Below are 26,062 nucleotides of genomic sequence, written 5' to 3'. Positions count from 1 at the left end.
TAAATGTAGATTCGAGAATACGAGAAGCTGAGTTAAAAGTCAGAGATCTGTATGCCCTAAACCCCGATCAGGGCACGAGTAGATTATAATATTTATTTTCAAAGGTCTTGCTTCTAAGGTTAGGGGTTTTTTTTAAAAAAAGATTTGAAAAACTAGATGGTTTAGAAAATTTGCACCAGATCAATGAATACATCTAATAAAAGAGACCTATAAAATAATAAGATTGTTTTCTACTGAAGAAATGTGCACTTATACTATCCGTTACAGTGCGTCGTATCAGCTGAATTGTTGATGTTAATACAACAGATAAGATATCTTCTAGATAAACTAGATAAACAAGATAAGGATCTGTCTTAGAGTTTCACTTAAAATATGGTACTCCATGATTTAATCGAATCAAACACATGATTTAAACTTAATATTTTTATCAGAATTTATTCATTGATTTATTTGGTACATATTTTCATTTATAGCTCAGACTTAACGCCGCTTAGGGTGCATCTCTATCGCACTCAATGTCGCCGGATAGCTCGCACTCGCCCACACAGTATTTACCCGACGCCATCGAACAGAACTTGCCCTCGTTGCACTTGATGACGCGATCGGTCAATGTGGTGCCGTTGCACTGCTGGAAGGTGGTGCGACTGGTGCAGACGAACAGAGAGCTGGCTGTGCAGCTGGGACACTCGTCGGGTGTTGTTGCTTCAGAGTCTTGGCATGATGGTTCATAGGCACCCTCCGGGACACAGATTTTGGCTAGACTAGTGCAGACTTCGCCATCATTACATGGCAAAATTGCTCCTGGCTCGACGTTGTCCAAACAGAAGCGGTAGTGCGTCGTATTTACACAAGCCACATTGTTATTGCTCTGGCATATATTACATTCGCTGTGGATGTAAACCACCATCGAACTGATCATCAGGAAGAGGCACTGTTCGATAAGACCTTGCAACCATTAATATACAAACTTCATTTGTAATTGGTTTCTCTGGAAAGCTCACCAGAGTCCTGAGGAACTGGTACTGTTGCATTTTAGCTGGACTTTCAAGAACTGACTGAACGAGAGTCGCCAACAAATGCCTCATTTTATATGAGAAAAAACAGAAGCCAATTCTTCAAGAGATCTTCGACACACACAAACACGAGATAACCTGGGCCTAATCCTGCGAAAACATTAAAATATATGACAACATGGTGGCTACCGGAATATTCGCGAGATTAGCTTACTAGGAAGAGGCCAAAATGGCCGGATCATCAACTTTATGGTCCCTGCACGGCATTGAAAGATAATAGCACGAGCATCTCGCAGACCCTCCGCCATAAAGATATGACCAAGCGGCTTGGCTTTAAAAGGCCTGACACGCAGGTGCCCGATCATTAATTGCCAACTAGAGATGAAGGTGTCCAAGTTACAGATATTGTCGCTTGCTGTGCTCGCAGCCATCCTCCTGTCGCCAGCCGCCGTGGATGCTGTCTGTGGCCGGTGCGTGAACTCTCACGCGTGCATTAGCGAGACCCAGTACCAATTATGCTTCGATGGTAAGTGATTGGCCTACCCCGGAGTCTTCTATCTAATGAATCGGCTTTGATAGGTGTGCGCGACCAGACGCAAAACTACACGTGCCCCAGCGAGAGGGCCATCTGCACGGATTACCATGCCACCTGTATGGCTAACAGTACGAGTGTGCTAAGGGGCTGCGGAGATGTTTCCGTATGCGGTGTTTGTGCCGATATCGCCACCAAGTTCACTTGCACCTCGCGTAACACCTTTGCCGCCTGCAGCAATGGGGCGATCACCGCGTACACACAGACATGCAAGAACAATTTCGTGTGCAGTACGGCTTCAGCTACTGCGGGTACACCCTGTGTCTCCCATTGCAAGGGCGCAACCGGCGACGTATGCGATCTACCTGGGCTAGTTTTCGCCGATGAATTACCTATCGATACCACCTTAGTGGACACTAGTCCGGTAACCACAGCGTCCCCTTCCGATGATCCGACTGTAACCACTGTGAATCCTTCTACAGCAACAACAGGGATCACAACAGTAGACCCTACCACAGACTCAACCACAGTAACCCTTCCAACAGACTCCACTTCCACTCCTACAGTAAACACTCCTACTGAGACCACTCCAACCACAGTAACATCTCCCACAGAGACCACTCCTACTCCCACACCAAATCCTTCCACAGATACCACCCAAACCACAGTAAACACTCCCACAGAGACCTCCCCCACCACAGTCACTATTCCAACAGAACCTAGTCCCACTCCCACTGTAACCCTTCCAATAGAGACCTCCCCCACCACAGTCACCATTCCAACAGAACCTAGTCCCACTCCCACAGTAACCCTTCCCACAGAGACAACTCCAACCACAGTAAACACACCAACAGAGGTAACTCCAACCACAGTGACCCCAACCACAGTGACCCCAACCACAGTGACCCCAACCACAGTGACACCAACCACAGTGACCCCAACCACAGAGGAGCCTACTACTCAGACCACCCTACCAGCGGAGACCGTCTATTGTCAAGGCATCACCACCGCCGGTCGCTATGCCATACCCGGGGACACTGTGTGCACGAGGTAGGTCCACGATATCCCCCTGACCAGCTATCGAAAACTAATCGGATTATCCTTTTTCAGCTACATCAATTGCATCTATAGGGAGAACAGTTGGAAGGGCGTAGTCTATAATTGTGTCGCTACCAAGCCGTACTTCAACGCATCCGCCTTCACTTGTGGCACGACCAAGCCATCTGGACCGGGATGTACGGATGTATAGTGTTTTTTTTCAAACTCTAATAATAAATATAAAATGTACTTAAATTATCCAAAATAAAAATAAAACAATATGTAATAGAATACGATAAACTAGAAACAATATAAATCTGTTCTTAAATAAGAATCTACGAATGCAGTAAGTACCTTATAATAGAGGCATATCGGATTATTTTTATTATGGCAATCGTATTCTGCTCTCATTCCAGTACCGTTAAAATACTCTGTCCAGGAAGGAAGCCAAGAAGTACTTAGATTCTGGTCCTACTCTCCTTCTTAAAAAAAAACCATAGAATCTCGGTTTGTTGGATTGCCATAAATTACGGTACCTCGCATAAAATAGTTGTGCATGATTTGGTAATTCAAAAAATTTAAATTAGCTATTAGCTTTCGAAAAAAACGGACCAAAGCTTTAGGTTTCGTTGTTGAACTGCTTACAAGGGAAAACGAACCAAACCTTCAGGCTTCAGCGATGCACTGCTTCAGCTTTCAGCACTGCTTGAGCCAAGGCTTCAGGTTTTGTCGTTGAACTGCATTCAAGACTATTGCATGGTAAAAACGAACCAAACCTTCAGGTTTCCGTGGATAAATACTTGAAAAGAGATAAAGGAACCAACGCTTCCGGCCGAGCTTCGATGAACTTTATTAGTATGATGATAATGACGATGACTATATTATCACATGTATGCCATAACAAAACTTTTTGTTTTACTTTCTTTCTGATAATAAATCCATAGAACTTTTGTTTGTGGACTCAACTGAAATTCCTGTTGATTAATCAAGTATTAAATAAATACATCCACAAACATGTATCCAAACAAACTAGAGAGTAGTCCCTTTTGAATGTTAACTTTCTGACACATGCCGTTCCACTTTTTAACGAAGAGTTTTTCGACTCCAATGGTCACTGGTCTCCGCGCCCACGCAATATTCGTATGTTCTTATGCTGCTAATCTGGGAATAGCATGAGACCATATAAAGCAGCAATCATGTGGAAAGCAAAAGGCAAATAAAACAATTAGCGCGGACCCCGGAGAAAAGTTAAGACTGGGCAAACATTGAAGACGCAGCTTCTGGGTTTATGTCGAAGCTATCAACTAATTTCGTTTAGTCGTCTCAGAGCCTTGACAGTGAACACAAGCAATCTCTCTCTACACGAAAATGTCCCAAAATAACAACAGTTTTATTCCAATTTTGGCAGTGGTAGGTTTTGGTTTTATCTTAACAAGTAGAAAGGAAAATAACTGAAAGCGTTTTCCAGCTATTTCTGGCCTTTCTGGTGGGCCAAACCGTATCCGAGTGCAATGTCTGTCAATCGAATAAAGTTGCCTGCATCAATTCCACTTCCTTCTATCTGTGCTTTGGCGGTGAGTGTCCTCTATAGATATCATACTCCGGATTAAACATCTCTTTCGGCTTTGCAGATGGAACACCGCACACGGATCAACTCTACCACTGCCTTGAAGGCTTCGACTGCACAAATCTGACTGCGATCTGTACCCAGAAGAGCAACCAGCGGCCGCCCAGCTGTGGGGACACCTCCCAGTGCGGTCAGTGCAGCGCCCATCGGAACTTTCTGTTCGCCTGCCTGAGCCGTGGCATCTTTCAGATGTGCTATGGGGCTGTCAGTCCCACTGGGAAGTTCGGTTATTGTCCCACTGGCATGGTTTGTGATGCCAGCACCGATAGTATCTGTGTTCCTGAGGTGGCGAATCAAACGCTGACCTGTGACCTCAACGATCAGCTGGTGGATACGACCACAGCGTCGCCGACTTCCAGTACATCACCCGATCCTAATGAGAGTACAGAGAGCACCCCTACAGTACCTACAATACCTACAGTACCTACAACCACTATGAAACCCCTGACCCCCTTGGAAGTGTGTACGCAGCACCTGGAGACGGGCCTGTATCCCACAGATCCTCCGGATACCAGTTGCAAGCGGTACGAAAGTTCTATGTAATATTTTCCACACGTATTTTTAATTGTTAATCTTATATTTATAGCTACATCAGTTGCTACATTAAAAATAGCATTGTTGTTCAAGCCAAGGAATACGATTGCCCGACGGACTCCTATTTCGAAGCAGAGATGCAGAAGTGCTCATACATGAAGCCTGCTACTTGTCTTTAATAAACTATCAAATATCCTCTGTGTAGCCTGTACTTACTCTAAAGCCACGCCATTGAGGGTCAGGCTAGCTACTGTGGCGGAGCAGGTCGAGGGCAGGGCACTCGCACAGATCTTGCTGGAACTGTTGTAGTACAGACTGCCCGGACAGGTGTACATCTCTCCACTCCAGGTGCCACTCAGCAGAAAGCAGTAGATATACTGATGGCATGTGGTAGTGGGATCTGTGCCCACTGGATAGTATCCCTGCGACATCATGGCCGCACAATAGGCAGCAGGATTGCTCGTTGTTGGGGCCGCTGTCGTTGAGGTTGTGGAGCTGACGCTGGTCGAGCACGTCGACGGCATTGCGGCGACACACAGGTTGGTAGCGCTGCTGAAGTACAGACTGCCCGGACATGTATAGGTCTGACCCTCCCAACTGCCGCTGACCAAGCTGCACATGATATACTGGCGACAGGTCGTGTAGGCATCATTGCCTACTGCAAACCTTCCCTCGGCCTGCACGGCGGCACAATATGTAGTTGGGTTGCTGGTGGAAGGTGCCGTCGTCGTTGGAGGAGGACTGGTGGTGCTGCTGTCAGTTGAATCATCGGCATATGAACACGTGGGCATTATCTGAATGGATTCAAGAGAGTTGAAGTTATTTCTCTGACTGTGTCCCTCAGACACTATTTATCTATTATTATGATTTAAAGACCGCGTGAAAATGGTATAAAATTATCTGGAACTGCCTGAGCATCATAAAAGTCTAGACAATAGCATTTGGCCTTCTATAACTTTTCATGACTTCGAAGTATAACTGCTTTTACTGACAGACGGATGACCAATCGGCTTCAGGTATTCCCGAGCCGTGAGAGAGTGGTTTCAGTGCGCTGCAACCGTTTACGGCCACAGACTGTTAAAGGAGAGTGGTAACAGGCTGTTAACTTGGGCTGCTACAGCTGCTGCCCTGCAAATTCCTCTCTGCTTCTTCATTGAGCTGCCTGCACCCTAAGCACCTTTCCTGGTTAGAACTTACCCCATCCGCGGGCAGACCACATATCTGTGTGGCATTGATATTACACACATAGCCGTCGGCACAGGTTCCGACTGAATCCTGCAACGTGTCGGTGCCCAGGCAGAGGGCAAAGCTGCTGGTGCCTGTGCAGGCAAAGGTGTTGGTTGTGTCGCAAATGTTGCACTCCTGGCAGTCCGCCTGGCTAGCCGCACTGGCCTCTGGCTCGCAGATCACTCCGTTGGACCCGCTAACACACACATAATCGGTGGGACAGCTGAATGGCAAGCCGGTGGGCAAATTATTCGCATCGCAGGCCTGTGTCTGGTTGAGGGAGTAGCAGGTCAGGTTGTTGACAGCATTGCAGACGTTGCACGTGGCCCTGGCCGAGGCGAGCAGACAGCAGCCGAGCAGGAAGTGGAGAATAAATGACATTTCTGGATGGTTATTGTACTCGAAATGGAATTTTTGTTGCTACTGATGTCTGTGGCTATTGCTGAGACGGTTTAAATAGGGCATTTTTGGCAGCTATTTTGGAAGTCTGAGATAGCTTTTAATCTCTCCTGGCCTCGCCGCGTTGAGGGACCTTGATTCAAGACACCCAATTTAGATAAGTCGTGCAGCATTTAGCGGCATCAAACCCGTTGCATACTTTGTGGCAGTTGCGAATTCCTCATGGCTGCCTTCGATGTGGTTCGCTCTGGTAATGCCGGTAATGCCAGTGCAATCTTCGAGCTCCCACTTAAAGCTCGTTGCAGTTCGTCGATTGCCTCAGTCGCTTTCGAAGATGCTGCGCCTTCTGTTCTGTCTGGGAGTGGGCATACTCGGCTGTCAGGCCGCCTGCAATGTCTGTTCTTCCTGGTCCAACACGGCCTGTGTATCGGAAACTTCCTTCAAATTTTGTAATGAAGCAGCATTGCTAATTGGCGACGCAACCCCCTGCCAAAATGGCTTTTATTGCACGGGAGAAGCTATAGTTTGTCAGAAAAGCCCGGCACTCACTGCCTGCATCACAGACAGCACAGAGAGCACCACGGGCACTACACAGTCCAACACGAGCAGTGCAGAGAGCACCACGAGCACTACAGTGACCTCCAGCAGCAGCACAGAGAGCTCCACGGGCACCACAGCTACCATCACCATTACAGCGAGTACCCCAACCCCAGAAACCACCACCATTACAGCGAGTACCCCAACCACCGTGGATCCAGCAATCATTGATATATGCAGGATCAAGGCCACCACGGGTCGCTATACCAATCCCAATGATTCTACCGGCCAGAGGTGATGTTTAAGTATTTTTTTTTTCTGAAATGTGAAGTAATATTTCTGCTTGAATTTCAGTTACGTAATGTGCTTCTATCGGGGTTCTACCTGGTCAGGAGCTGTTTGGGAATGTCCTTTAGCGAAACCCTATTTCAATAGCACTACTTCTGTGTGCTCTTCAACGAAACCTTCTAATTGTGTGTGATATGATATATCTTTTAAGAATTATGCACTAAAGTTTATTAAATTACATATGTATATACATTTTTCTTTTTCTCATACAGTCTCATATACAGCGTCGGTACAGGGCCTGTAAAAGATTTGGGCTGACAGAATCTAAAGACAGTTAAAACTGATTCTCATGACATCGTTGAGGCATTAGTTCTCTTGAGATTAGAAACACATGTGACGTACAGAAACACGTGATTTTTATTGGATATTTATAGTGTACAAAGATAATGCATTGTACGAGATAGAGCCACCTGCATATAGATCGTCTGAAATCCCTTTGAAATTATTGTGTTCAAGTTTTCCGGATGATAAGATAAGATTGAATGCATATAGCCGGGCAAGCCAGGCACGGGCCGAGTCAGTTGCATTTCAAGATGCTGCGCTTGCTGATCTTGCTGGCTACCGGAGTGGCTCTGGGGATCTTAATTCTGGGCTGCCAGGCCGAATGCAATGCCTGTTCGACCGCAAGCAATGTGTCCTGCGCATCCAACACAACGTTCCAGTTCTGTTCGGATGACAGCGTGCCCATACAACCGGCATACTCCTGCCCCCCAGGGTACTATTGTACCGCGACCACCGTGATTTGTAGCAAGAGTGTGGCCCTCAGAGCCTGCAATTGCGGATCGTGCAACGATTACTTTGCTTGCCTCACAGATCGGACCTATGCCTTGTGCCTGGGATCGAGTTCACCCTCCCAGCTCGGCGGCAGCTGCGGCTCGGACCATGTATGCGACTCGACCAGTCCGTATATCTGTGTCAATGCCACCTCCGGTTCCCAGCCCACTTGTCCCGCTGACAGCGATACGAGTCCAGGCGGTGTGGATCCCATTGGACTGACTCCCACTGCATATTGTGGCATCATCCAACAGACTGGAAAGTTTCCCTACGGCATCGATCCGGAAACCACCTGCAGGCAGTGAGTACTCGTATTTGTAACTGTATACCACGATATATTCTAATCTATGGTATTGCTTTCTAGGTACATCTCTTGTACTGTGAATGCCACCAGTCTGATCTGGAAAGGAGCTCTCAACGATTGTCCTGGCCTGACTTATTACGACAGCTCCACAAAGTACTGCACCACTAAATTGCCACCCAGATGCAGTGCTGGAGTCGCCACTTTAAGTCTCAGCAATCTGTATCTATTGTGATTTCGGTTTTAGCTTATAGTTAGATACTCTAAAATAATGTTCTCTGGATTTGTGTTTGCATCTTAGTTAGTTTTTTGAAAAACTGCAGTGAGGTCAAACACGAAAGTATTCACTATTTAAAACTCGACACTCACTGAAGGAATAAAATAGAATTTAAATGAACAAACAAACGTCGTCTTTAACCATCTGTTTAACTATTTTATCATAAATATACGATAACTAAGAATAAATGTTATCTTCTCTTTGAACGGTTCTATATTGATTTTGATAATTTATTTCTTGTATACAAATACTATTCAGCATAGAATTAATGTTAAACTGAACTAATTGAATGGCTAGTGTCGTCTTATAGGCTGCCTACATTTACATGTCACACTTTGACAGCTCTGAGTACCGACTCTTCAGTAGAGTAGAAAGTAGTAGTAGTAGAGTAGCGAATTTTTAGTAGATTTATTATATATCTAACGTATATCCCTTGTCAGCTGATTTCCTCGATTCTACTGTTGTTGGAAGTTTTCCAGATTCCTCTTTAATCTTTATGATGCACTATAATCCAAAGCAATATAGGGAGTGTGATTGCAACTTTAATGAGATAAAACTGAATGAATAAATTCTGTTGCAGGGCAAATGCGAGTCTCAGTTCCACTTGAAGATGCTCCGTCTGCTGATCTTGCTGGGAATCGGGGTGCTGGGCTGTTGGGCCGAGTGCAATGTCTGTTCGTCTGATGCCAATGTAGCCTGCGTATCGGCCACGGAGTATCAGATCTGCTCCGTCGCTCATGTGCCCTTGGGGCCCGTTACGAGCTGTCCTACCAACTACTTCTGTACCGCAAGCGGTACCTTTTGCAGCCCGGATGAGACCTACGGGGCCTGTTTGAACTGCAACCAATGCAGTGCGGACAAGCAATTTGCGTGCATCAGCACATCGCAATTTGCCTTGTGTCTGGGACAGGACACGCCGAGTACATCGATTATAGGCTCCTGCGGCACGAGTTTGGTTTGCAGCGTGGATAATCCTGATATCTGTGGCAGTTCGGCCACCTATCCGGCATCCTGTGCGAACAATTCAACTGACGGTAACGGCACAGGCACTTCCATAACAGATCCCACCCAGTACTGCCGCAGCCTGCAGCAGCCAGGACGCTTTCCCTATGGCTCTGATGCCACAACCACCTGCAGGCAGTAAGTATTGCCCCTCCCAATTCATCTCAACTCCAATCAGGCTCTAACGTATGAGATACATTTTCCAGATACATCTCCTGCTATACGTTTGCAAGTGTATGGTATGGAGCCATCTACTCCTGCGCGGGATCCACATACTTTGACAGTACCACAAAGATGTGCACCACTCTAACGCAGGCCAGATGCTCGGCGAGTGTCACTTCTTTGTCTCTCAACGGACGATTGTTGCCATAAAGAGGCCTAATCTTTATGAACTGAGTGCATCCAAAAACAAAATACACAAGGATTATTATCTGGCTATCCAGGCAGTCTGTTTAATCTGAGCCCTAAAGACATATAATGATTATAAAATGAGACTGACACTACTTGGGAAATAGGTCAAGTTCCGTGAGAGTACTCCACAGATTGAACAGAATCGCCAGTCCTGAATCCCATTCAATTAGGACATGGCCTAATGAACCCCTTGCAAGGCTAAATCGATTTTTCTGTGCAGTACAGATGCTTCACGTCCCATTCAAATGGCTGACCCGGCCCAGGCCCTGGCCACAATGTGGTCTCCGTGTTATGGCATTTATGATGTATACGCCTCGTTGGCACTTGCACCTTGAAACTTTTGGCTGGCCTCACACACAGTGGCGTAACAACGCAGGGGCCTTGCAGCTCTCACCAGCAAAGCTGAGACAAATTTGGCAAAGAATGCGCATACGCTGCACGTTTTCATCTCACTCTCGCCAACAGGTGACACATGCCATTCTCTCATTCTGATCCGTGCCCTAGCTGCTCTTTTTGTGCATATTTTCTCCAAGAGAGCGGACCTTTACGCGTGCGGTGAGTGAAGTAAGGTTGAGGGGGCTAAAGTGCTGGGTACCGAGGGGTGGGAGAGGGGAGAAAATGCCGATCATGGAAAGAGCGAGCTACTAAGCCTCCTACGCATACATAACTGCACCGCTCCAACACTGTCATATCCATTTCACACCCATTTCCGAGCGTGCGTGCTCCCGTTTCGGGCCGTGAAAAGCTAGTCAGAGGAGCACTCACCGGTCACGGGATTCCTGGCAATGCGTGTGTGTGTGAGCCAAAAATAAGTATGTAGTGTGAAAGACCCTATAAAGTAATCGCCAAAAGCGCCTACCGCCGGCTTGCTCTCCTTCCAGGGTGGCTCATTTGTATGGTGAGGCATTCCAAATCTTGGAGATCGCAGATTATAGGCCAAGGGGTAAGCTTTCGTGTACTGTTTGCATAGATCTTGTGCTCTAAATTTTAATATTTTCCCACCAGGAGGGGCCTTTGGTTAGCTAGCCACGCCTCTGCTTAGAGAGTGGAAACTTCCACACAGGGAACTTTCGCATACAATTATGAAGTGTGCTCGGTAGTTTTTTTTTTAGCTCAAAACTTTCAGAAAATTTCCCTCTACATGCCAGGGAAAATCTTTTGCAGACATTCCCCCGCTGACTCTCACCTTCTTTCTGTGTGTGTGTGTGTGTGGTTGATGTGGGTCAGTTACATGGGCCACATGGGGTCGCAAAAGTTCCTGGCCCCCACCAACCCGGAGCCTGAACCATACATAGTTTGCCCGGCATGCCACCGAAAAATTCAATTCAATTCCAAGGCTGGCCAGGCCAGCCCCCCCGCAAAACTTTTCATTCAGTGTTTTCAGTTTTCAATTTCAATGGTTTCGATTTCACACGCCCCTAAACCGAGCCCCAAACAGCCACCGCCCCCCCGCCCAAAGTCCCCAAAACAGAAGCCTCAAACACGCACATACTCCACTACGTGCACAATGTGCAATTGATTGTATAGCATGGACGGTGGCACGGAGGCATGCCACACGATGAGGTAGGTGACTTGCATAGTTTTGATGGACACGATGTGATGTGGTACATTTCTGTGGTCCTCCATGGGAATCTTCAATGATTGCTTTAAAGAAAAAAGAAAAAGCCGCAGAAATTGAGTAAAAAGTGAGGTAAATTTTATTTTAGGCCTAGCCGCCCGTATCTATCTACATATAGACAATCTTATATCTACCAGATGTGTCTATCTACATATATATCCAAGACAAAGAGATAATCTTCATGTAGGCGTTTCCCTAAACGTTTTCGTTTAGATTTATGTTGCTGTGTGAGGTATATATTTAAGAATAACTAAATTATAGAAACACTTAGGCGAAAATCCGAAAGATTATGAATATTTTGAAAAATAATATTTGCTTGAAGATTTTTGTATATTTTTTTTTTTTTGTACGGAAACTACAAAATTTGTGGCCTAAATGAAGCTCTTTGGATGCGTCCAGGCTGCACATTTCAGCCGCTCTGTAATCATGGTTTATATTCATGTTTTCCCATGCCCCATATGCCAGAGCCATCACTCATCTAAGAGAGTAGTTTGTAGGGCCTCTGCTGCTCATCAACGTCATCATCTGTATCATCATCATCCAGGCGGGCGTTGAGTATAATGGGGCTGCACTTAGGACAGATAATTATAATTAATTATCTTCTCCCCTAATAGAATCAGACCAGAGGCTGAGTCTGGAGTCTAGAGTCTGGAGTCTGGAGTACCGAGGAAGTCTTACTACTATACTAATTAAATTGCAGGGCCCCCAGATGTGACGCAAAACCCACTGCGATGAGTGCCATAATCTTAAAGTTGGGGCAAGTCTAAGTGCAGAGTGGCATTAGAATCCTTTCACCTGTCATTCGCATTATATTTGTCAAGCGGTCCGCGTTGCAGTGTAAGTTATTTTCCACCAGCCTTGTTGTGATTAGTTCTAGTCAGGAAGAGAGCCCTGTGCTCTAATGTCAGAGAAGTGTTTGCGGGTTGACAACAAGCCAGAGAATGCCCAACTGCAGGCCATTTGGAGCGTGTTGAGCCAGTCCAAAGGTCTGACATATCATAGCATCTGAATGTTGAACAGCTTAAAGCGGAGATGGTGGCCATGCTGCTGTTCTCTCTGAGCCCAGGCTCTTTGCCCCAATGAGGCCAACTGCAAATAGACTTTAAACAGCTGAGGAGGCACACAATCATACACTAAGAGAAATCACTGGGAAGATGCCCGGGCTGAGGAAATACAATATGGAAATCCACGAAGCAGTAAACGCCAATACAAACCCATTTCCAAATATAGAATTTAGTACATTGTTGAATACTAGGCCTTCCCTTCCTCTCTCTGTGTATTCGTATTTATGCATATTTCTGAGTGCGCTGGTATATGTGAGGAACTATTTTCTCCATTAGATTGTTGGCTTATTCCATTTGACCCCCACCCCCCCGTCTCTTGGTAGCCACCGCCACCCACTGCTGGTTGCCGCTGGCTCCCACCGCTTTTAATTAAAGTTCTATTTCCATTTGTTTTTGGTATGGGTTTGCGGCCAAAACTGCAGCCTGGCGCCTGCCGGGCCTACAGCCCATAACCCACTCCCACAGCCCCTGCACCACAGCGAGGGGCTGCCACCTGCGGTGCGGCTGCCAGCGACTGGAATTAATTTATTTCTCTGCTCAGGCACTTATCGGCAGCAGGTTGCCCAAACAATTCCCGATGACCAGAGAGTCGCGCATTATTTTGTTTATCCATTAATTTCGGGCTAATTGGCTCTACTGCCAAAAGCAGTTCAGTTTAGATCGCCATCGGTGCTGGTTCTGTTTATTTTTCCTTCAATATGGAGTTAATTTTATAAATATGTACACTCGTTCTATTGCGTTTTCAAGTTAAAACTCAAATCATTTAATGGCAAGTGTTTTATATCATTTGTTCTTACTTCAAATGGTTTTGACTCTGCAAATACACCTCTCGATGGGCCTTATGCAAAAATGATAATAAATACAGCTTATTTTGTATTCTAAAGTATCCATTAAGAATCGCAGTTTCATTTTCTCAATAATATGAATACTTCTTCTATAAACAAAAACATTTTTATTAGTAGCAAAATTGTTTAAACTATATTAAGAATTACTCGTCCGATATTTTACTTTGGGCCAAAAGCATATGGGTGTGTCTGACCGCCAAATAGTTTCTGCACTATAATTTTAGATAAATCGCAATCCATCGAGGCTTTGTCGTTGTTGCTTAAGCAGATGAGACGGGGGTTCCCTCACGAGCCAAATGAGTGCGCGGGAGGCTTGCCCACTAGTTAAATTATAGGTATGATTAATTTAAAAAATTAAAATTATATATTATTAACTACCTAATAGTTAAATTATTAGTATTCACGCTATTTTTTTTTTTTAGTGATATATATATTATTAAATTAAAATGTTTTCATAATGTTTTTTTAGTTTCAATAAAATATACAAAAAAATTAAAATCTGTTTTTCTAAAAAAAAATTTATAAAATTAAAATTCATGAACTAAACGATTTTCCACATTATTTTGTAGAATGAATTATTCAAAAAATATTATTGAAGCGTGATAATTTCAGATTTATTAATTAATAATAAATATTTATTCATATATTATGTAATCCTAATTTTTTAATATAAATCGAATATTTAATTTAAGTGAAAAAATTTTAGTAATAAATAATATTATAAGTGTGTATCCTAATCTTTTTTATTTCATTTTTTACTAGATTTATTCTATTTCAAGTTAAAACCCCCATCCCCAATCCATACTTTGGTTTGCACTTTGAAATATTCAAAAATCGGATCAAGTTCAAAGCAGCGTTGAAAAAAACAAAGACAAAAACCACAGCAAAAGCAGCAACAAACTTTGACATCGAGAACGTGATGTGCAATTATAAATATGCTGGGAGTTTACAAAATCCGCTCGATATGTAATCCAAGCTCCCCGCACAAACACATGAATAGAGAAAACAGCAACGAAGACAAGGAACAACATGCCGAGGGGGGCAGGCAGGCAGGCCACCCCCCACACCCACCCAGAGCCACCCACACACAGACACAGTGTTGTCGAAGTACTTGACAGTTCAAGTACATGAGATTGTCGAACAGTTTTGACACAGCCATGCGATGAGGTCAACGCGGTCCCACACACACAAACGAGTATAGCCATTATTATATAATGCCGCTTTGTTAGAGACACCCACAAGAATGCAGGGCCAGGAAGAGGCCAGTCCATGTGCAGGCCATGTGGGGAAGAAGGGGGAACTCGATGAAAAGCCAGAGCATACAGGGCGGGGGGGGAGCTGCAGAGCAGGCAGAGAGGATGCCTGCATAATGAAGCGCCGTGGTAAATGCGTCACATGCCGTGCGGTGTACACGGAATGTGCAGCAGGCAGCGGGCAGGAGGCAGCAAGGAAAAAGAACTGTCAACGCCGCCTGTCACCAGACTGAATGACATACAGATGCGCAGATCCTGCAGCCCCTCCTTGACCTGTGACCTGACCTAAGAACCGCCCAGCCGTCCCCAAACCCAACGTCCACTTGCCTTGCCTAACGTGCAGTGAATTTTCCGGGTAAATTTTCGAAAAATTCATTAATATTTAACGCACACAAACAAGCGCTTGGCTCTTGATTGAAATGTTGTTTAATTTGCTGTTAAATTTCCATAATGGAAATAAAATAAAAAAAACCTCCGGTCGCCCGATAAACAAATGTGTTCGTAAAGCATTTACGTGCAGCGCTCCACATATTAATCGGCTTTAAAAATGTTGTCAATTCTCGGTTTAATTGATTTTAACGATTTCAACGTAATGCCCACGCTTTATTCGGCTGCGGCTGCTATTCGGTATTATAAGTATTCCAATTGCCCCATAATAAATGCACAAACGTGAAACTGATTCTGATTCAATTTTGGGGGCCTGAACCGCGCAAAAGGTTCAATCAACAACGCTTCCAGCAGGCCACAATAATTCCAAACTAAAACTGTCGCTGGTACCATCTTTATTGCATTAAAATATACATTTCATAAATGTTACAAAAAACAGATTTAATTATAAATTAATATTGATGTTTCGTGGCTACCCCCTTTTCCACAATGCCAATGATCCAGGCGCATGCGCTGTGGCCCTCCACTTTGATGGTTTCCTAGCACAATTCGGTGGCATCCAGACTTCCGGAATATTCACAGGCACGTCCGCACGGCAGTTGGAAGACGTCGCTGCAGTCTTGCCGATCACTGGCATGTTGTTGATGGAAAAGGAAACCTCTTTTGGTTGACGAGTAGCCAGGATCTCGTCATGGCTCAGGAGACCGTATTCGGCTATGGCGGTGGCCCCATGGGCGACACAACGATTTCACAGCCATGTCATGGGTCTTTGCCTATCTCGTCACCTGTGAACATTCAGGGCCACGGACGTGCCCAGGCGCTTGGTCCTCAGCAGGACATTGCCCGGCACATCTGCTGTCCGGCTCAATGATCTCGATCTTCAGGCAGTCGGGCGTGGCCACGCCGGTCTTCAAGGCGCAGTCTTTAAAGCCAAGCATGATCATGGGTATTATGTTATCGCTTTCCTTCTCTGTCATGGCTACAATGCCTTTAGCGTACAGATCTCCGAACACATTGGCGCACTCAATCTTGTCCATTAAGTGGGGATCGTCTATGAGCGATTGTGCAGCTTATTTGAAGGAAAAGAAGCCGCAGATATGCTTTTCCTATGCTTATCGTTGTTCGATAACATCGTTTATCGATGTGGACTTTGACGGGTCATTTTGACAGCTCAAATTTGAAACCAAAAGAGGTTCGGTTTTTAATAGGTTGGTTGTTAAGGTAGCCAGATCGAATATCGATGATTGTTGGGAAAATTATGGAATTTTTGCCTAAAAATATCTTAAAAAAGGTGTAAATTAGCTTGTTAAATGTCATCCAAAGACATGTGTTTAATGTTTCCCGCCTTAAAATGAGTTGTGGCTGCACTAACCATTAAATTGCTTGCCACAAATGGCCCTGAGGCGGTGGTGCGGCGGCGCGCTGGACTGCCACGGAATACTCGTATGTGTGTGTGTGCTTGTGTGTGTGTGTGGAATGTCAGAATAGGGATATAATAAACTCGGTGCAAAATGAGTACTCTATTTAGCAACTACGACTAAATGCAGGTCAGTGTTTAATTATTCAAGTCCATTAGTTTTTAATGGTTTCAATGCGTTTTTTAATGCAAACTTTATTTTATTATTTTTTGCGTGTGCCGATTCTCAGTATTTACACATACATTCATGCATATGCTTATAAGTACATAAATATATGAGGGATGTGAATGTGAGAGCGGAACAATCAAATATTTCCCATGCATTGCATTTCCCATGTGAAATTTACTGCAAATTTTGTATTCCGAGTATTTTTGAAATGTTACTAAAACAACATTTAATTAAAGCTTATAAGGCGGAAGAAACCCCAGAGATAAATGCACAATATAAGTATTCGTCGATGGACAAAGTGGTTCCTTCAGCAATTTCCAGTATGGATCTGCCAAAGATCTTTAAAGATCTGACAAAGGGTTTCGAGGATTGAAATATAACGTCACTTTTAGTTGGATGCTTCTCTCAATTTCTAAACGAAGAACCATCGGCTTTATGTATTCCCTTTTTGGAAAGAAGAATTTTATGGTACTGATTTGAGTGTAATATAGAAATATGCGATGTCCAGAGTGAATATAATAAACAAAATAGCACTTGGCCAATTAGATAAATGCTTAACCGAATTTCTGTTACCTTTAGTTGGATGACTTTCCCCCTACAGTTGGGTCAGTCCGGGGTAAATACTTACTCCTTTGCTTTTATTTCCCCTACTGTATATCATGTGAATAAATTTGCAGATTTTCAATGAGAGTTCTAATGAGAGTTGATTGGAAGTCTACATGCAAATGTCTGGCAGTGCCATTTGTACACTGGAGACGGGTATCTGCAGTATTTGTGCCAGTCAAAGCTCAACGACAGATGCACATTAATAACCGGCGAGCAACCGTTTGAAGAATGCGGAACAAATATGGGATGCGACAGAGTCATGGTCGGAGTCGCAGCAGCCATCTATGGAGATGTCCGATACCCCGATCATGGGTGGCAGGCGGTCGCTAATTGCCGCCTGCCGGCAACAATGGGAGTCGCCGCAAATGGTAAATGACAAATATACCCATTGATTGACATGTGCAAATTGTAAGTAAATTATTTTATAAAAGTCAAACATTGTGACGGCTGCTATCGAAACGAGCACTTATCCGATCCGATGTATATACACACGCGTTATCAATTTGGGTTGACTGGGATTGGAGCCCACATATATAGCCAAATCTGTGGCAGCTACGTGGGTCGATTGCCGCGCCGCGCCGCACCGCGCCCCTCTCCAGCACACATATAAATTCTGTTCGTGTGTGGATTTCAGTTTGATAAATCATGTGGCAATAGACCGCAGACGCAGTCGCCGTCGACGTCGCTGTGGCAGCCGCATGTGTGGGCAGTGTCCACTCTGGTCAGTGCAATAATTTTTCCAGTTGCAGTTTCTTTTTTTTGCCCATACGGGGTATACGTGTGGACCAGGGTGTATAGTATTTTGTGGCAGCCAAATTGTGGATGTAAGAACACCTGTGTTAAAAATTTAGATCTGGATATAAGTGAGGCATATATTTGCCAATTGCCTTACCACCAGAAAGAAGCCTTCTGCATCTTTGGAACCCCAGTTGGGTTGATCTTAAAAAGGGGGTATATTTCCGTCTATATATATATCGTACTTGTGTTCCTTTTGCTCTATTGCACAACTGTCATGGGTAGGGAAGCTGGTTGACAAGTGGGTGGAGTGGGCGGTGTGGGGTGGGTTGGGGTGGGTCACTCTGTCGGCAAATAGAGCCATTAAGTGGCCTGTGAGAGCGGGCTACTTTCGCTGCTCCCAGTCCAAAGGGAGTGCCTGCCTCACGATACTTTCATTAAGCAAATAGCTCGGACTCGGACTCGAACTCAGACTCGGACTCGGACTCACTCAGACGCACTTGAGGGGCAGGCAGGCAATTGGCAGGCACTGCAGAAGTTTTCGTCGTCTATGTATTTGCCACAGTGGGTCACTCAGTTACCCAGTCAACAGGCGGAGGAGCCACAGTCGTAGTCGTAGTCGTAGTCGCCTCCTCCGTCCGGACTCATATTTAATTTTATGCTGCGCCAGTAGGAAATGCATTTAAATTGCCACTAATTGCAATTTGCTGTGCGAAAATTGCAATGCAATTGAGAGTAAATTGCATTAAAACGCAAACAAATATACAATTTGCACCCATTTTTGATCAGGCAATGGTCAATCAGAAGCGCTCAAAAATACTCGTTCGTACGGGAGTAATCAATGCAAATGGCCAAGCCCCCACCCAGCCCCAGCCCCATTCCCACTGCCATTGTTTCCCCCATGACCATGCCCCTCTGCAGTTCATCAATCGACTGGTTGTCGCCATGGCATTTGCCGGTGGCGCCTCGTTTAATGACTGCACCTCTTCCCATCATCAATGGGGTATAAACTGGTTGCAGTTCAATATTTGAACAGACATTTTATTACTGTGAGAGTAAACAAACTTTTCGAGAGGAAAAAGTAATTAAAACACACACAAATACCCATATAAAATAATAGTTTTTTATGCTCTTTCGATAGAGAATTTATTGCATGTTCGCACTAGATTTAGACTTTATGATTTGTCCTTTTGCTGGATCATAAAACCATGGAAATGTCGTCTTAGAGCGTCCCTTCATAGCCTTGAAAAAGTTCCAAAAATCTCCTCTTATGCCAAATTTTCTTCTTTCACTTCAAGTGCCATACAAGTGCTTACAAATCATAGCTTTTGAGCCCCCATCGAGGGTACGACGTGCATGTTTCTGTGATTGTTCATTCAGACACTCCCTTCGTGAGTGGCATCCAATTGTCGTACCTATCAGTTGCATTGGTTTGCATAACGTGAGGCAATTAAACACAATTCGCGGCGAGACTCATCTGGCAAGCCATAAATTAAGTATCTAAGTTTCCCCCCCCACTTGTCCGTCCCTGAATCATTTATCACTTTGTCTATTTCTCATTCCCGCTGGGAATGTCATCGTTGTTGCCACGCTCTGTTGATGCATCAGGGATGCGGCGTCATGACAACACCGACACCGTCATGGCCTGCATTGGGCAGGCATCCTCGGGGCTCGGGAATGACGCAACTGCTGTTGACTGGCGCCAGTGGCGGTGCAACCAAGGTTGCAGCAGCAACTGCCATTTGGTCACCATTTGTGGACGGACGCTTTCCCTCTCTATCTCCCCATCTCTCTATCGCCATGTATCTCTGATGACCTTGCCCCAAAGCCTTGCGACTGAGCGCCGTGCCAGCTATCGATTGAGAGGCTGCGTAATAAATGTTTCAGTGGCTCAAACGGGGGGTTTTTTTTTCTGCTGGCTATCAAAGGAAATCAAGGTTGCAGATTTGTCTGAATCATTTCTTGGAAAAATGGTTCCATTATCCCCCTCTCTAGAGGCCATTCTGTCTGTAACTCTTAACCTATCCTCTGTGTTGCTGTAGGCCAATCAATTTTCTCTGATTTAGTGACTCATTTCCACGGCAATAAGGTCCTGGGACTGCCATGCCAAGCCCATCCCATGACCTCTCCCGTTCATGTGTAATTTCGTGGTCATTTAGTGACTGTCGGGATGAGAATTGCGGTCAGGATAAGGCCAGCCTGATGCAGTCGTCCACCCTCTCATTTGGCATTTGCGTTTGGATTATGTTGTTGGCCTTTGATGTGTTGCAATGCCGCTTGCCGCTTACCGCTTACCATTGCCATTGTTTCGGTTAATTAAAATTTGTGGTTGTGGCCTTTTGCTCTCTCCCAGAGTGTCTGTGTGTCTGTAAATTAGTGAGAACTGGAGGAAGCCGTGCCTCAGTCTCAGTGCGTGCGTTGCTCGGTTCGAATTGAGTTCGGTCTCTGGCTGTTGCCTTAAATATTTAATATGCAGAGAGCTCCACTGTAGCTCTGTGGCTCTGTAGCGGACGGGGCATGAAATTGACGCACTTGAAGCTTAGTCTGAGGAGGACTGGGCCTGCTCCGACTGCGACTGCGACTGCGACTGCGACTACGACTGGCAAAGAAGTTATCTGCATTCCAACAGAACCAGTTTACCTTCCTCATCCTCATCCTCATCGTCTCATCCATCCGCTCTTCTGGTTTCTGGGCTGGTGATTCATGCGCCATCCACCAGACTCGGCAGCGTCCGCCTTTGGGCCGTTCGTTCTCCTTTGTTTCGTTCTGGCATCGCTTTAGAGGGTCGATTTTTGTCGCGAATTTCGCGCTGGTGATTCCCACGCCAAAGAACACAAATGCGCTTTACATAAGGTTCTTCTGCATCCTCTGTTCTCCTCTCCACTCCTCTTCTCTTTCGTTTCGTTTTGTTTCGTTTCCTTCTCGTTGCTCTTTGGACCAACACATTCCTTTGGCAAACGGGGCGTATGCGTAATCAGGCAACAGTCGTTAGCCAGTCGTTTGGGCCACCCCGAAAAACTTTTCGCATTTTCCAACCACACGCATGCCAATCTTTTTATGACAAACTTCACTCTGCTTCACCATCAGCTTTCAGCACTCTGCCACAGAGCCACTCTGCCTCCTCATCCGCCAGCCTCCCTTCTCCAGCCTCCCTCCTCCATTCTCCGCGTAGTACGCAAAAATCTTGTTAAGCTCTAAGCCATGGCCAACTATTAAACTTGTTTCCTGTCTCCTGTTTTTTCCAGGGCAAGCGAGAGAGAGAGAGAGCAGCTTCAAGTAATTTTCTAGAATTTATGGCTGTGTCTCTGTGTCTCTGCGAAGGGATCTCGCAAAGTTTTTTCCTTCCAGCAACAAAGTTGTGGCCTTAAACTTTCGGCCACATCGACGGGCCCCGGCAAAAATTCCCATAGATTTTTACATATTTTTCTTAAGCGAAAGTTAATCTAATTTTTATTTAAATAAAGCTGAGTTATTTTTAAATGAATTGCTCAATAATGGCAGCGTTGGGTGTACAGTGCAGGGCATATGTGGGTTCGGGAGACAGATCTTTTGGTGCTTCAAAAATGATTTAGATCAACAAAAGACTGGCAGACAGGTAGACGGACACGTTGCCCATAAAATACACAAATTTTCTATTGGATAAAACAGACTCCTGGCTGCCCACCTCCGTCCGGCAAAGTCAAAGACGTTGGGACGATGGGATCGCGGCGATAAGGACGACACACGACAATGGCAGAAGAATTCCGCATAAATAAAAATAAAAACCTGGGGTATTCGTGTGTTTATGGATAATGTTTTGAGCTACTACTCGAAGAAGCACTCTCGCACACACACACACACACAAACAAAGAGAGAGAGAGAGAGGAAAGTGAAGAGTCGCCGAAGATAAACGGCTTTTGGTGGAGCCTTTTGTGCCATAACAACTTTCACGCGTTCTGCCAACTCCTCGGAGCTCGAAGACCCCGAGACCCCAGACCCCAGAAAGAGAAGACAATGTTATCATAGGCCCATATTTGTGTGGCATGCGGCAGGAAGAACGGGGGGGCAGTGGCAGTGGCAGTGGCAGTGCCGCAAAAGAACTGCAAAACTCGTATTTAAAAAAGACCAGAGCGAAAAATGTTTTAGGTACCCAAAAAAAATGAAAGAAAACGAAGCACACAAAAATTCCAGGCCAAAAGAAGCCGCCGCCCAAGCTCTTCACACACACACACACAGAGGCGCACTGTATCTTGCAGATACACAGATACTCGGTGGACTCTCTGCTTCATGCGCAGACGCGCAGGCACAGGCATAACTAAGCGTTGCACGAATTCGCGAAATTGGCCACCGCAGCAGCCACAGCCTCAGCCACAGCCACAGCCACAGCCACAGCCATAGCCAAATCCCCACCAGAAGCCCAACAGCACACGGGGGCACACATATTGAATTTCATGGATTGCCCGCAAGAGATCGATGCTGACTGACCTTTTACTCCAGCCAGGGCCAAGCCAACCATTTCCGATCAGAGAGTTATTAAAAACCAAACCCAAACCGAAACCGAAAGCAAACTCAAACCCAAACCCAAAGCTCAACTTAATTACAGAATATCTGGAACTGTGGATGGAACTCCACTCCTCACTTTAGAGGAGAGGCGATGTGAATTGTGGAGAGCCTGTCGTTTATTTATAGAAAATAATGAATCGAACAGGTGAGATCCGGGCAAATGATAAGCATAGAAATTCCAGCAACAGGAATCGAAGGAAGCTCCGCTCCTCTCCAACAGCAAGTTGTAAGTTTCTGTTGCAAGTTGGCATTGCGAAATCGAACGGCCGGGCCGGGGCAAAAAGCAATCCAATTTACTGATTTATTTCTTATTTTACTTTGACTATGCAGCAGCCAGCAGCAGCCAGCAGCCAGCAGCCTGCCTTTCGCAGCATCAACTTCAGGAGGAGCCTCCGAAACCACAACGGAGGCAGTCACGGCAGCGGCTTCTGAGGCTTCGGCTTTTGGCTTCAGCTTCAGCTACAGCTCTTTGCCCCAGCAACAGCTACAGCTCTTTGCCCCAGCAACAGCCAACAGCTTTCAGCTTCAGCGCTGCTCTTCTTGCCCCATGTTGTTAGTGGGGCTTTGCTTTGATCTTGATGCTGGGCCTGCGACGCCTGACAACGATGACGAGGCACAGCCTCCATCCATATCTTTCTCGCTCTGTCCCGCTCTGGCTCTCTGGCCTTCTCTTTCTCAGCAAAAGGGGGAAAAAAAGAAACCCCCAAGAACCGAAATAAAAAAAAAATTCAGAAAGGGAAACCCAACTTTGGGGTATAACGAATCCAGGAATGCCCTTTGAATGGTTGAAAAAACTTTATGAAAAACTTAGAAATATTTCTCAAGGGTTTTAAGGATTATCATAGAATGAAAATCATAGAAGATAGCAATATGTACAGCTTTGTAATCTGTATAACTGGACCATAAATTCCCTTCTTCTGTCCCTCAGTGGCATTCAAAAAGAGTATCCCTGAGCGGCGTGGAGGCATCTCTCAACAATTTTGAAGATTCGTGTAGGCAAAAGCTGCTGGCTGGCTGGCTGGCTGGCTCTTGGGCTGTTTGGCTGTTGCACAGATGCAGATGCCACGACATTATTTTTGCCACTTGGCCGATGGGAGCCGACAACAGCAGGCAGCAGGAGAGGCAGGCAGGCGGGCAGGCGGGCAGGCAGCATCGACCACGACGATGACTTGGTTCGCATCTTTGTCGCTCATGCTTTATTTAAGGTTTCATGTATAAATATTTTTATTTATTGTGCAACACATTCGCACACGTTGCCACAGAAAGAGAGAGAGAGAGGATGCACGACTGCAACTGCAACAGAGACCGACCGACCGACCGACCGACCGCCCGACCGACCGACCGACCTCTGGGAGAGGCTCAGACGGCCACGGCAACGGCAACGGCAACAATAATGATGATGATGTGTAAACTCGCGGTGGGACGCTTAATTTCTACCTTGGCCCCGGCTTTTGGCCATCGACTCGCCTTTGGGTAGGGCGCAAATATATATAACTACAGATATACCTATATATATTTGTATCTGTATCTTCCACTGCATTTATTTATGGCAGATAGTTCTCGTTCTCGATGGTCTCTCTGGTTCTGGCTCTGGCTCTGGCTCCGACTCTGGCTGAGGCCTGTTGCCTGTTGCCAAGTGCAGCCGCCACTGGGACCTGGGGGCTAGTTTATGGGAAATGGGTTGCGGCAGGGGCAGGCTCTCCCCAATGATGGGGCAGTGGGAACTCCGGCAACGATACAAATATGAAGTGGATCATAAAAAGTGAGTGTGTGGGAAAGTGTTTCTGGGGTTCTCGATTGGCGATTGGCGAATGGCGAATGGCGAATGGCAAATGGAGGAAACAACGATAGGAAATGGAAATTGAATTCTGATGCTTAAATTATGCTAGAAATAGTGGATCGATCTAATAAGCGGAAAATCATGCAATGATCGAATTCCTATCCCCCCCCCCCCATTCTCATCTCCATCTCCATCATCATCATAGACATAGACATGGACATGGACATGGACACGGATATGGACTGGTGCTATCATCAAGAGCTCAGAACAAAGGCAACAACAAAATCGATTTCATTCATACGCAATTGCGTTGAAATCTGTCAATGACACGTTCTGCACAGCCAGCACCGAGCACCCGGCATCGCCCAGAGACCCCAGAGGAGTCCCAGTTCCAATCCGTATACCACTGTCAGTACCAGTACGAGTACCAGGGGTTGGGGCCGGGGACGGGGCCCCCGAAATCCCTTCGAACTACTCTTCCAGCACCTGTGCAGGCACAGAGTCGGTCGTGTCCTAGGCAGTGGTGGGGCCCAAACAGGCGGTGGGGGGGTGGGGAGTGGGGAGGCAGCCCACGGCCATTGACAAGTAGCTGTCAAGCAGAGGAAGGAAAGCGAAGGCAGGTCGCTGGAGGAAAAGAGAGAGAACAACTGTCAGAGAGAGAGAAGCAGAACGAGGCATCATCAGGACCACTTTTTGACACAAGTAACTTTGGCTGGAAACCCTTGCCCCACGGCCATCGGGGACCCGGGACCTGGGACCCGGGCTGTGAGAGGGTGTACCCGTACCACATCACAATGTGCCAAATCAAGCACAAAAATCCAATATCCTGCAATGAAATACAATTACAGGGTGCACGTGCACACACACAAGCACACACAGCTCGATTCGGCGGCACACACACACACACACACACACACACACACCTAATTGGTAAAAGCCAGTACGGAATATCAGTTTTCTTGCAGTGTAGAGGGGATGTTGGGGGGGGGAGGGGGCTTGGATGGGGATACATTGATTGTTACATGATGAAGTGCTATCGATGTCTGTTTCGTTTGACTGATTTCCAGATTCGATGGAAAAACGAGTGACGACGCCCTCGACGGGCACTTGTTTCACTCTCTGTCTGTCTGTGTGTGTGTGTGCCAGTGTTTGTGTGTGTGTTTGGAATTTAAGGCCATGGCCAAGACACTGAACTGCAAGTGCCGCCCAGGTCTTTAAAAGTGTTGTAAGAAACCCAAGAGACGAGGCATTCAAATGGGCCTCTGCTGCCTGCTCGATGACTTCACACATTCCTCAAAGCCAGAAAGAGAGAGAGCCATAACAAGAACTTCCTTGAAGCGGCAGCAGCAGCCACAACCAGCCCCCCACCCTTCCTCCTTGCCCAGGGGAGTGGTGTCTAAGCCCATGTGAAGAACTTAAACGTCGAACCAGTTTTTGGTGAATGAAAATCAACAAACCAAAAAGTTGCACAAACCCCAAAAGCAGTAAAGAACCAGAAAGAAAGGCCTGACTCTTCGAATGATCGACTAGTGGGATACGCTGGAATAACCATTATGCGGTATACCCAACATATCGCTGGAAATGGTATAATATGTAACAATAAAATAATAATAAATCTTAGTGCTG

The 26,062-nt window shown here is 45.8% G+C and overlaps 7 protein-coding genes across 7 annotated transcripts; 5 read left to right on the top strand and 2 right to left on the bottom strand.

Annotated features, from left to right (window-relative positions):
• Nucleotides 1–419: 419 nt before the first annotated feature.
• On the bottom strand, nucleotides 420–1,031 carry LOC113566613. The gene is made up of 2 exons (XM_026993041.1): nucleotides 1,002–1,031; nucleotides 420–931 (listed from the first exon to the last, which is right to left on the bottom strand). The coding sequence occupies exons 1-2, from the start codon at nucleotides 1,029–1,031 to the stop codon at nucleotides 491–493; spliced, it is 471 nt and encodes a 156-aa protein (XP_026848842.1). The 3' UTR covers nucleotides 420–490.
• A 363-nt stretch (nucleotides 1,032–1,394) lies between these two features.
• Nucleotides 1,395–2,387, top strand: LOC113566612 (cell wall protein DAN4). The gene is made up of 3 exons (XM_026993040.1): nucleotides 1,395–1,539; nucleotides 1,593–2,281; nucleotides 2,367–2,387. The coding sequence occupies exons 1-3, from the start codon at nucleotides 1,395–1,397 to the stop codon at nucleotides 2,385–2,387; spliced, it is 855 nt and encodes a 284-aa protein (XP_026848841.1).
• Nucleotides 2,388–3,951: 1,564 nt separating this feature from the next.
• On the top strand, nucleotides 3,952–4,923 carry LOC6602502. The gene is made up of 4 exons (XM_002027511.2): nucleotides 3,952–3,993; nucleotides 4,052–4,157; nucleotides 4,215–4,734; nucleotides 4,797–4,923. Exons 1-4 carry the CDS (start codon nucleotides 3,952–3,954, stop codon nucleotides 4,921–4,923), a joined length of 795 nt encoding a protein of 264 aa, XP_002027547.2.
• A 33-nt stretch (nucleotides 4,924–4,956) lies between these two features.
• Nucleotides 4,957–6,352, bottom strand: LOC6602503 (probable endochitinase). Its single transcript, XM_026993039.1, has 2 exons — nucleotides 5,942–6,352; nucleotides 4,957–5,538 (listed from the first exon to the last, which is right to left on the bottom strand). The coding sequence occupies exons 1-2, from the start codon at nucleotides 6,350–6,352 to the stop codon at nucleotides 4,957–4,959; spliced, it is 993 nt and encodes a 330-aa protein (XP_026848840.1).
• Nucleotides 6,353–6,695: 343 nt separating this feature from the next.
• LOC6602504 (cell wall integrity and stress response component 2) lies at nucleotides 6,696–7,445 on the top strand. Its single transcript, XM_002027513.2, has 2 exons — nucleotides 6,696–7,201; nucleotides 7,262–7,445. The coding sequence occupies exons 1-2, from the start codon at nucleotides 6,705–6,707 to the stop codon at nucleotides 7,386–7,388; spliced, it is 624 nt and encodes a 207-aa protein (XP_002027549.2). The 5' UTR covers nucleotides 6,696–6,704; the 3' UTR covers nucleotides 7,389–7,445.
• Nucleotides 7,446–7,773: 328 nt separating this feature from the next.
• Nucleotides 7,774–8,735, top strand: LOC6602505. Its single transcript, XM_002027514.2, has 2 exons — nucleotides 7,774–8,330; nucleotides 8,394–8,735. The coding sequence occupies exons 1-2, from the start codon at nucleotides 7,789–7,791 to the stop codon at nucleotides 8,563–8,565; spliced, it is 714 nt and encodes a 237-aa protein (XP_002027550.1). The 5' UTR covers nucleotides 7,774–7,788; the 3' UTR covers nucleotides 8,566–8,735.
• Nucleotides 8,736–9,216: 481 nt separating this feature from the next.
• Nucleotides 9,217–10,047, top strand: LOC6602506. The gene is made up of 2 exons (XM_002027515.2): nucleotides 9,217–9,747; nucleotides 9,816–10,047. Exons 1-2 carry the CDS (start codon nucleotides 9,218–9,220, stop codon nucleotides 9,979–9,981), a joined length of 696 nt encoding a protein of 231 aa, XP_002027551.1. The 5' UTR covers nucleotide 9,217; the 3' UTR covers nucleotides 9,982–10,047.
• The last annotated feature ends 16,015 nt before the right edge of the window (nucleotides 10,048–26,062 follow it).

Source organism: Drosophila persimilis, unplaced genomic scaffold (genome assembly GCF_003286085.1).
Source record: "Drosophila persimilis strain 14011-0111.01,24,50 unplaced genomic scaffold, DperRS2 tig00000798-arrow-arrow-pilon, whole genome shotgun sequence".
NCBI lineage: Eukaryota > Metazoa > Arthropoda > Insecta > Diptera > Drosophilidae > Drosophila > Drosophila persimilis.
This window is presented reverse-complemented; position numbering and strand designations above follow the sequence as displayed.

Excerpts from the sequence above, each read along its gene's own strand:
- LOC113566613 (XM_026993041.1), bottom strand. The coding sequence starts at position 1,031 with ATGCAACAGTACCAGTTCCTCAGGACTCTG. Across the intron at positions 932-1,001 it reads ACCAGTTCCTCAGGACTCTG|TGCCTCTTCCTGATGATCAG; the intron begins GTGAGCTTTCCA and ends CTTATCGAACAG.
- LOC113566612 (XM_026993040.1), top strand. The coding sequence starts at position 1,395 with ATGAAGGTGTCCAAGTTACAGATATTGTCGCTTGCTGTGCTCGCAGCC. Across the intron at positions 1,540-1,592 it reads GTACCAATTATGCTTCGATG|GTGTGCGCGACCAGACGCAA; the intron begins GTAAGTGATTGG and ends CGGCTTTGATAG. Across the intron at positions 2,282-2,366 it reads AACCTAGTCCCACTCCCACT|AGACAACTCCAACCACAGTA; the intron begins GTAACCCTTCCA and ends CCCTTCCCACAG.
- LOC6602502 (XM_002027511.2), top strand. The coding sequence starts at position 3,952 with ATGTCCCAAAATAACAACAGTTTTATTCCAATTTTGGCAGTG. Across the intron at positions 3,994-4,051 it reads TTATTCCAATTTTGGCAGTG|CTATTTCTGGCCTTTCTGGT; the intron begins GTAGGTTTTGGT and ends AGCGTTTTCCAG. Across the intron at positions 4,735-4,796 it reads CCGGATACCAGTTGCAAGCG|CTACATCAGTTGCTACATTA; the intron begins GTACGAAAGTTC and ends TTATATTTATAG.
- LOC6602503 (XM_026993039.1), bottom strand. The coding sequence starts at position 6,352 with ATGTCATTTATTCTCCACTTCCTGCTCGGCTGCTGTCTGCTCGCCTCG. Across the intron at positions 5,539-5,941 it reads GTGGTCTGCCCGCGGATGGG|ATAATGCCCACGTGTTCATA; the intron begins GTAAGTTCTAAC and ends GAATCCATTCAG.
- LOC6602504 (XM_002027513.2), top strand. The coding sequence starts at position 6,705 with ATGCTGCGCCTTCTGTTCTGTCTGGGAGTGGGCATACTCGGCTGTCAG. Across the intron at positions 7,202-7,261 it reads AATGATTCTACCGGCCAGAG|TTACGTAATGTGCTTCTATC; the intron begins GTGATGTTTAAG and ends CTTGAATTTCAG.
- LOC6602505 (XM_002027514.2), top strand. The coding sequence starts at position 7,789 with ATGCTGCGCTTGCTGATCTTGCTGGCTACCGGAGTGGCTCTGGGGATC. Across the intron at positions 8,331-8,393 it reads CCGGAAACCACCTGCAGGCA|GTACATCTCTTGTACTGTGA; the intron begins GTGAGTACTCGT and ends ATTGCTTTCTAG.
- LOC6602506 (XM_002027515.2), top strand. The coding sequence starts at position 9,218 with ATGCTCCGTCTGCTGATCTTGCTGGGAATCGGGGTGCTGGGCTGTTGG. Across the intron at positions 9,748-9,815 it reads GCCACAACCACCTGCAGGCA|ATACATCTCCTGCTATACGT; the intron begins GTAAGTATTGCC and ends TACATTTTCCAG.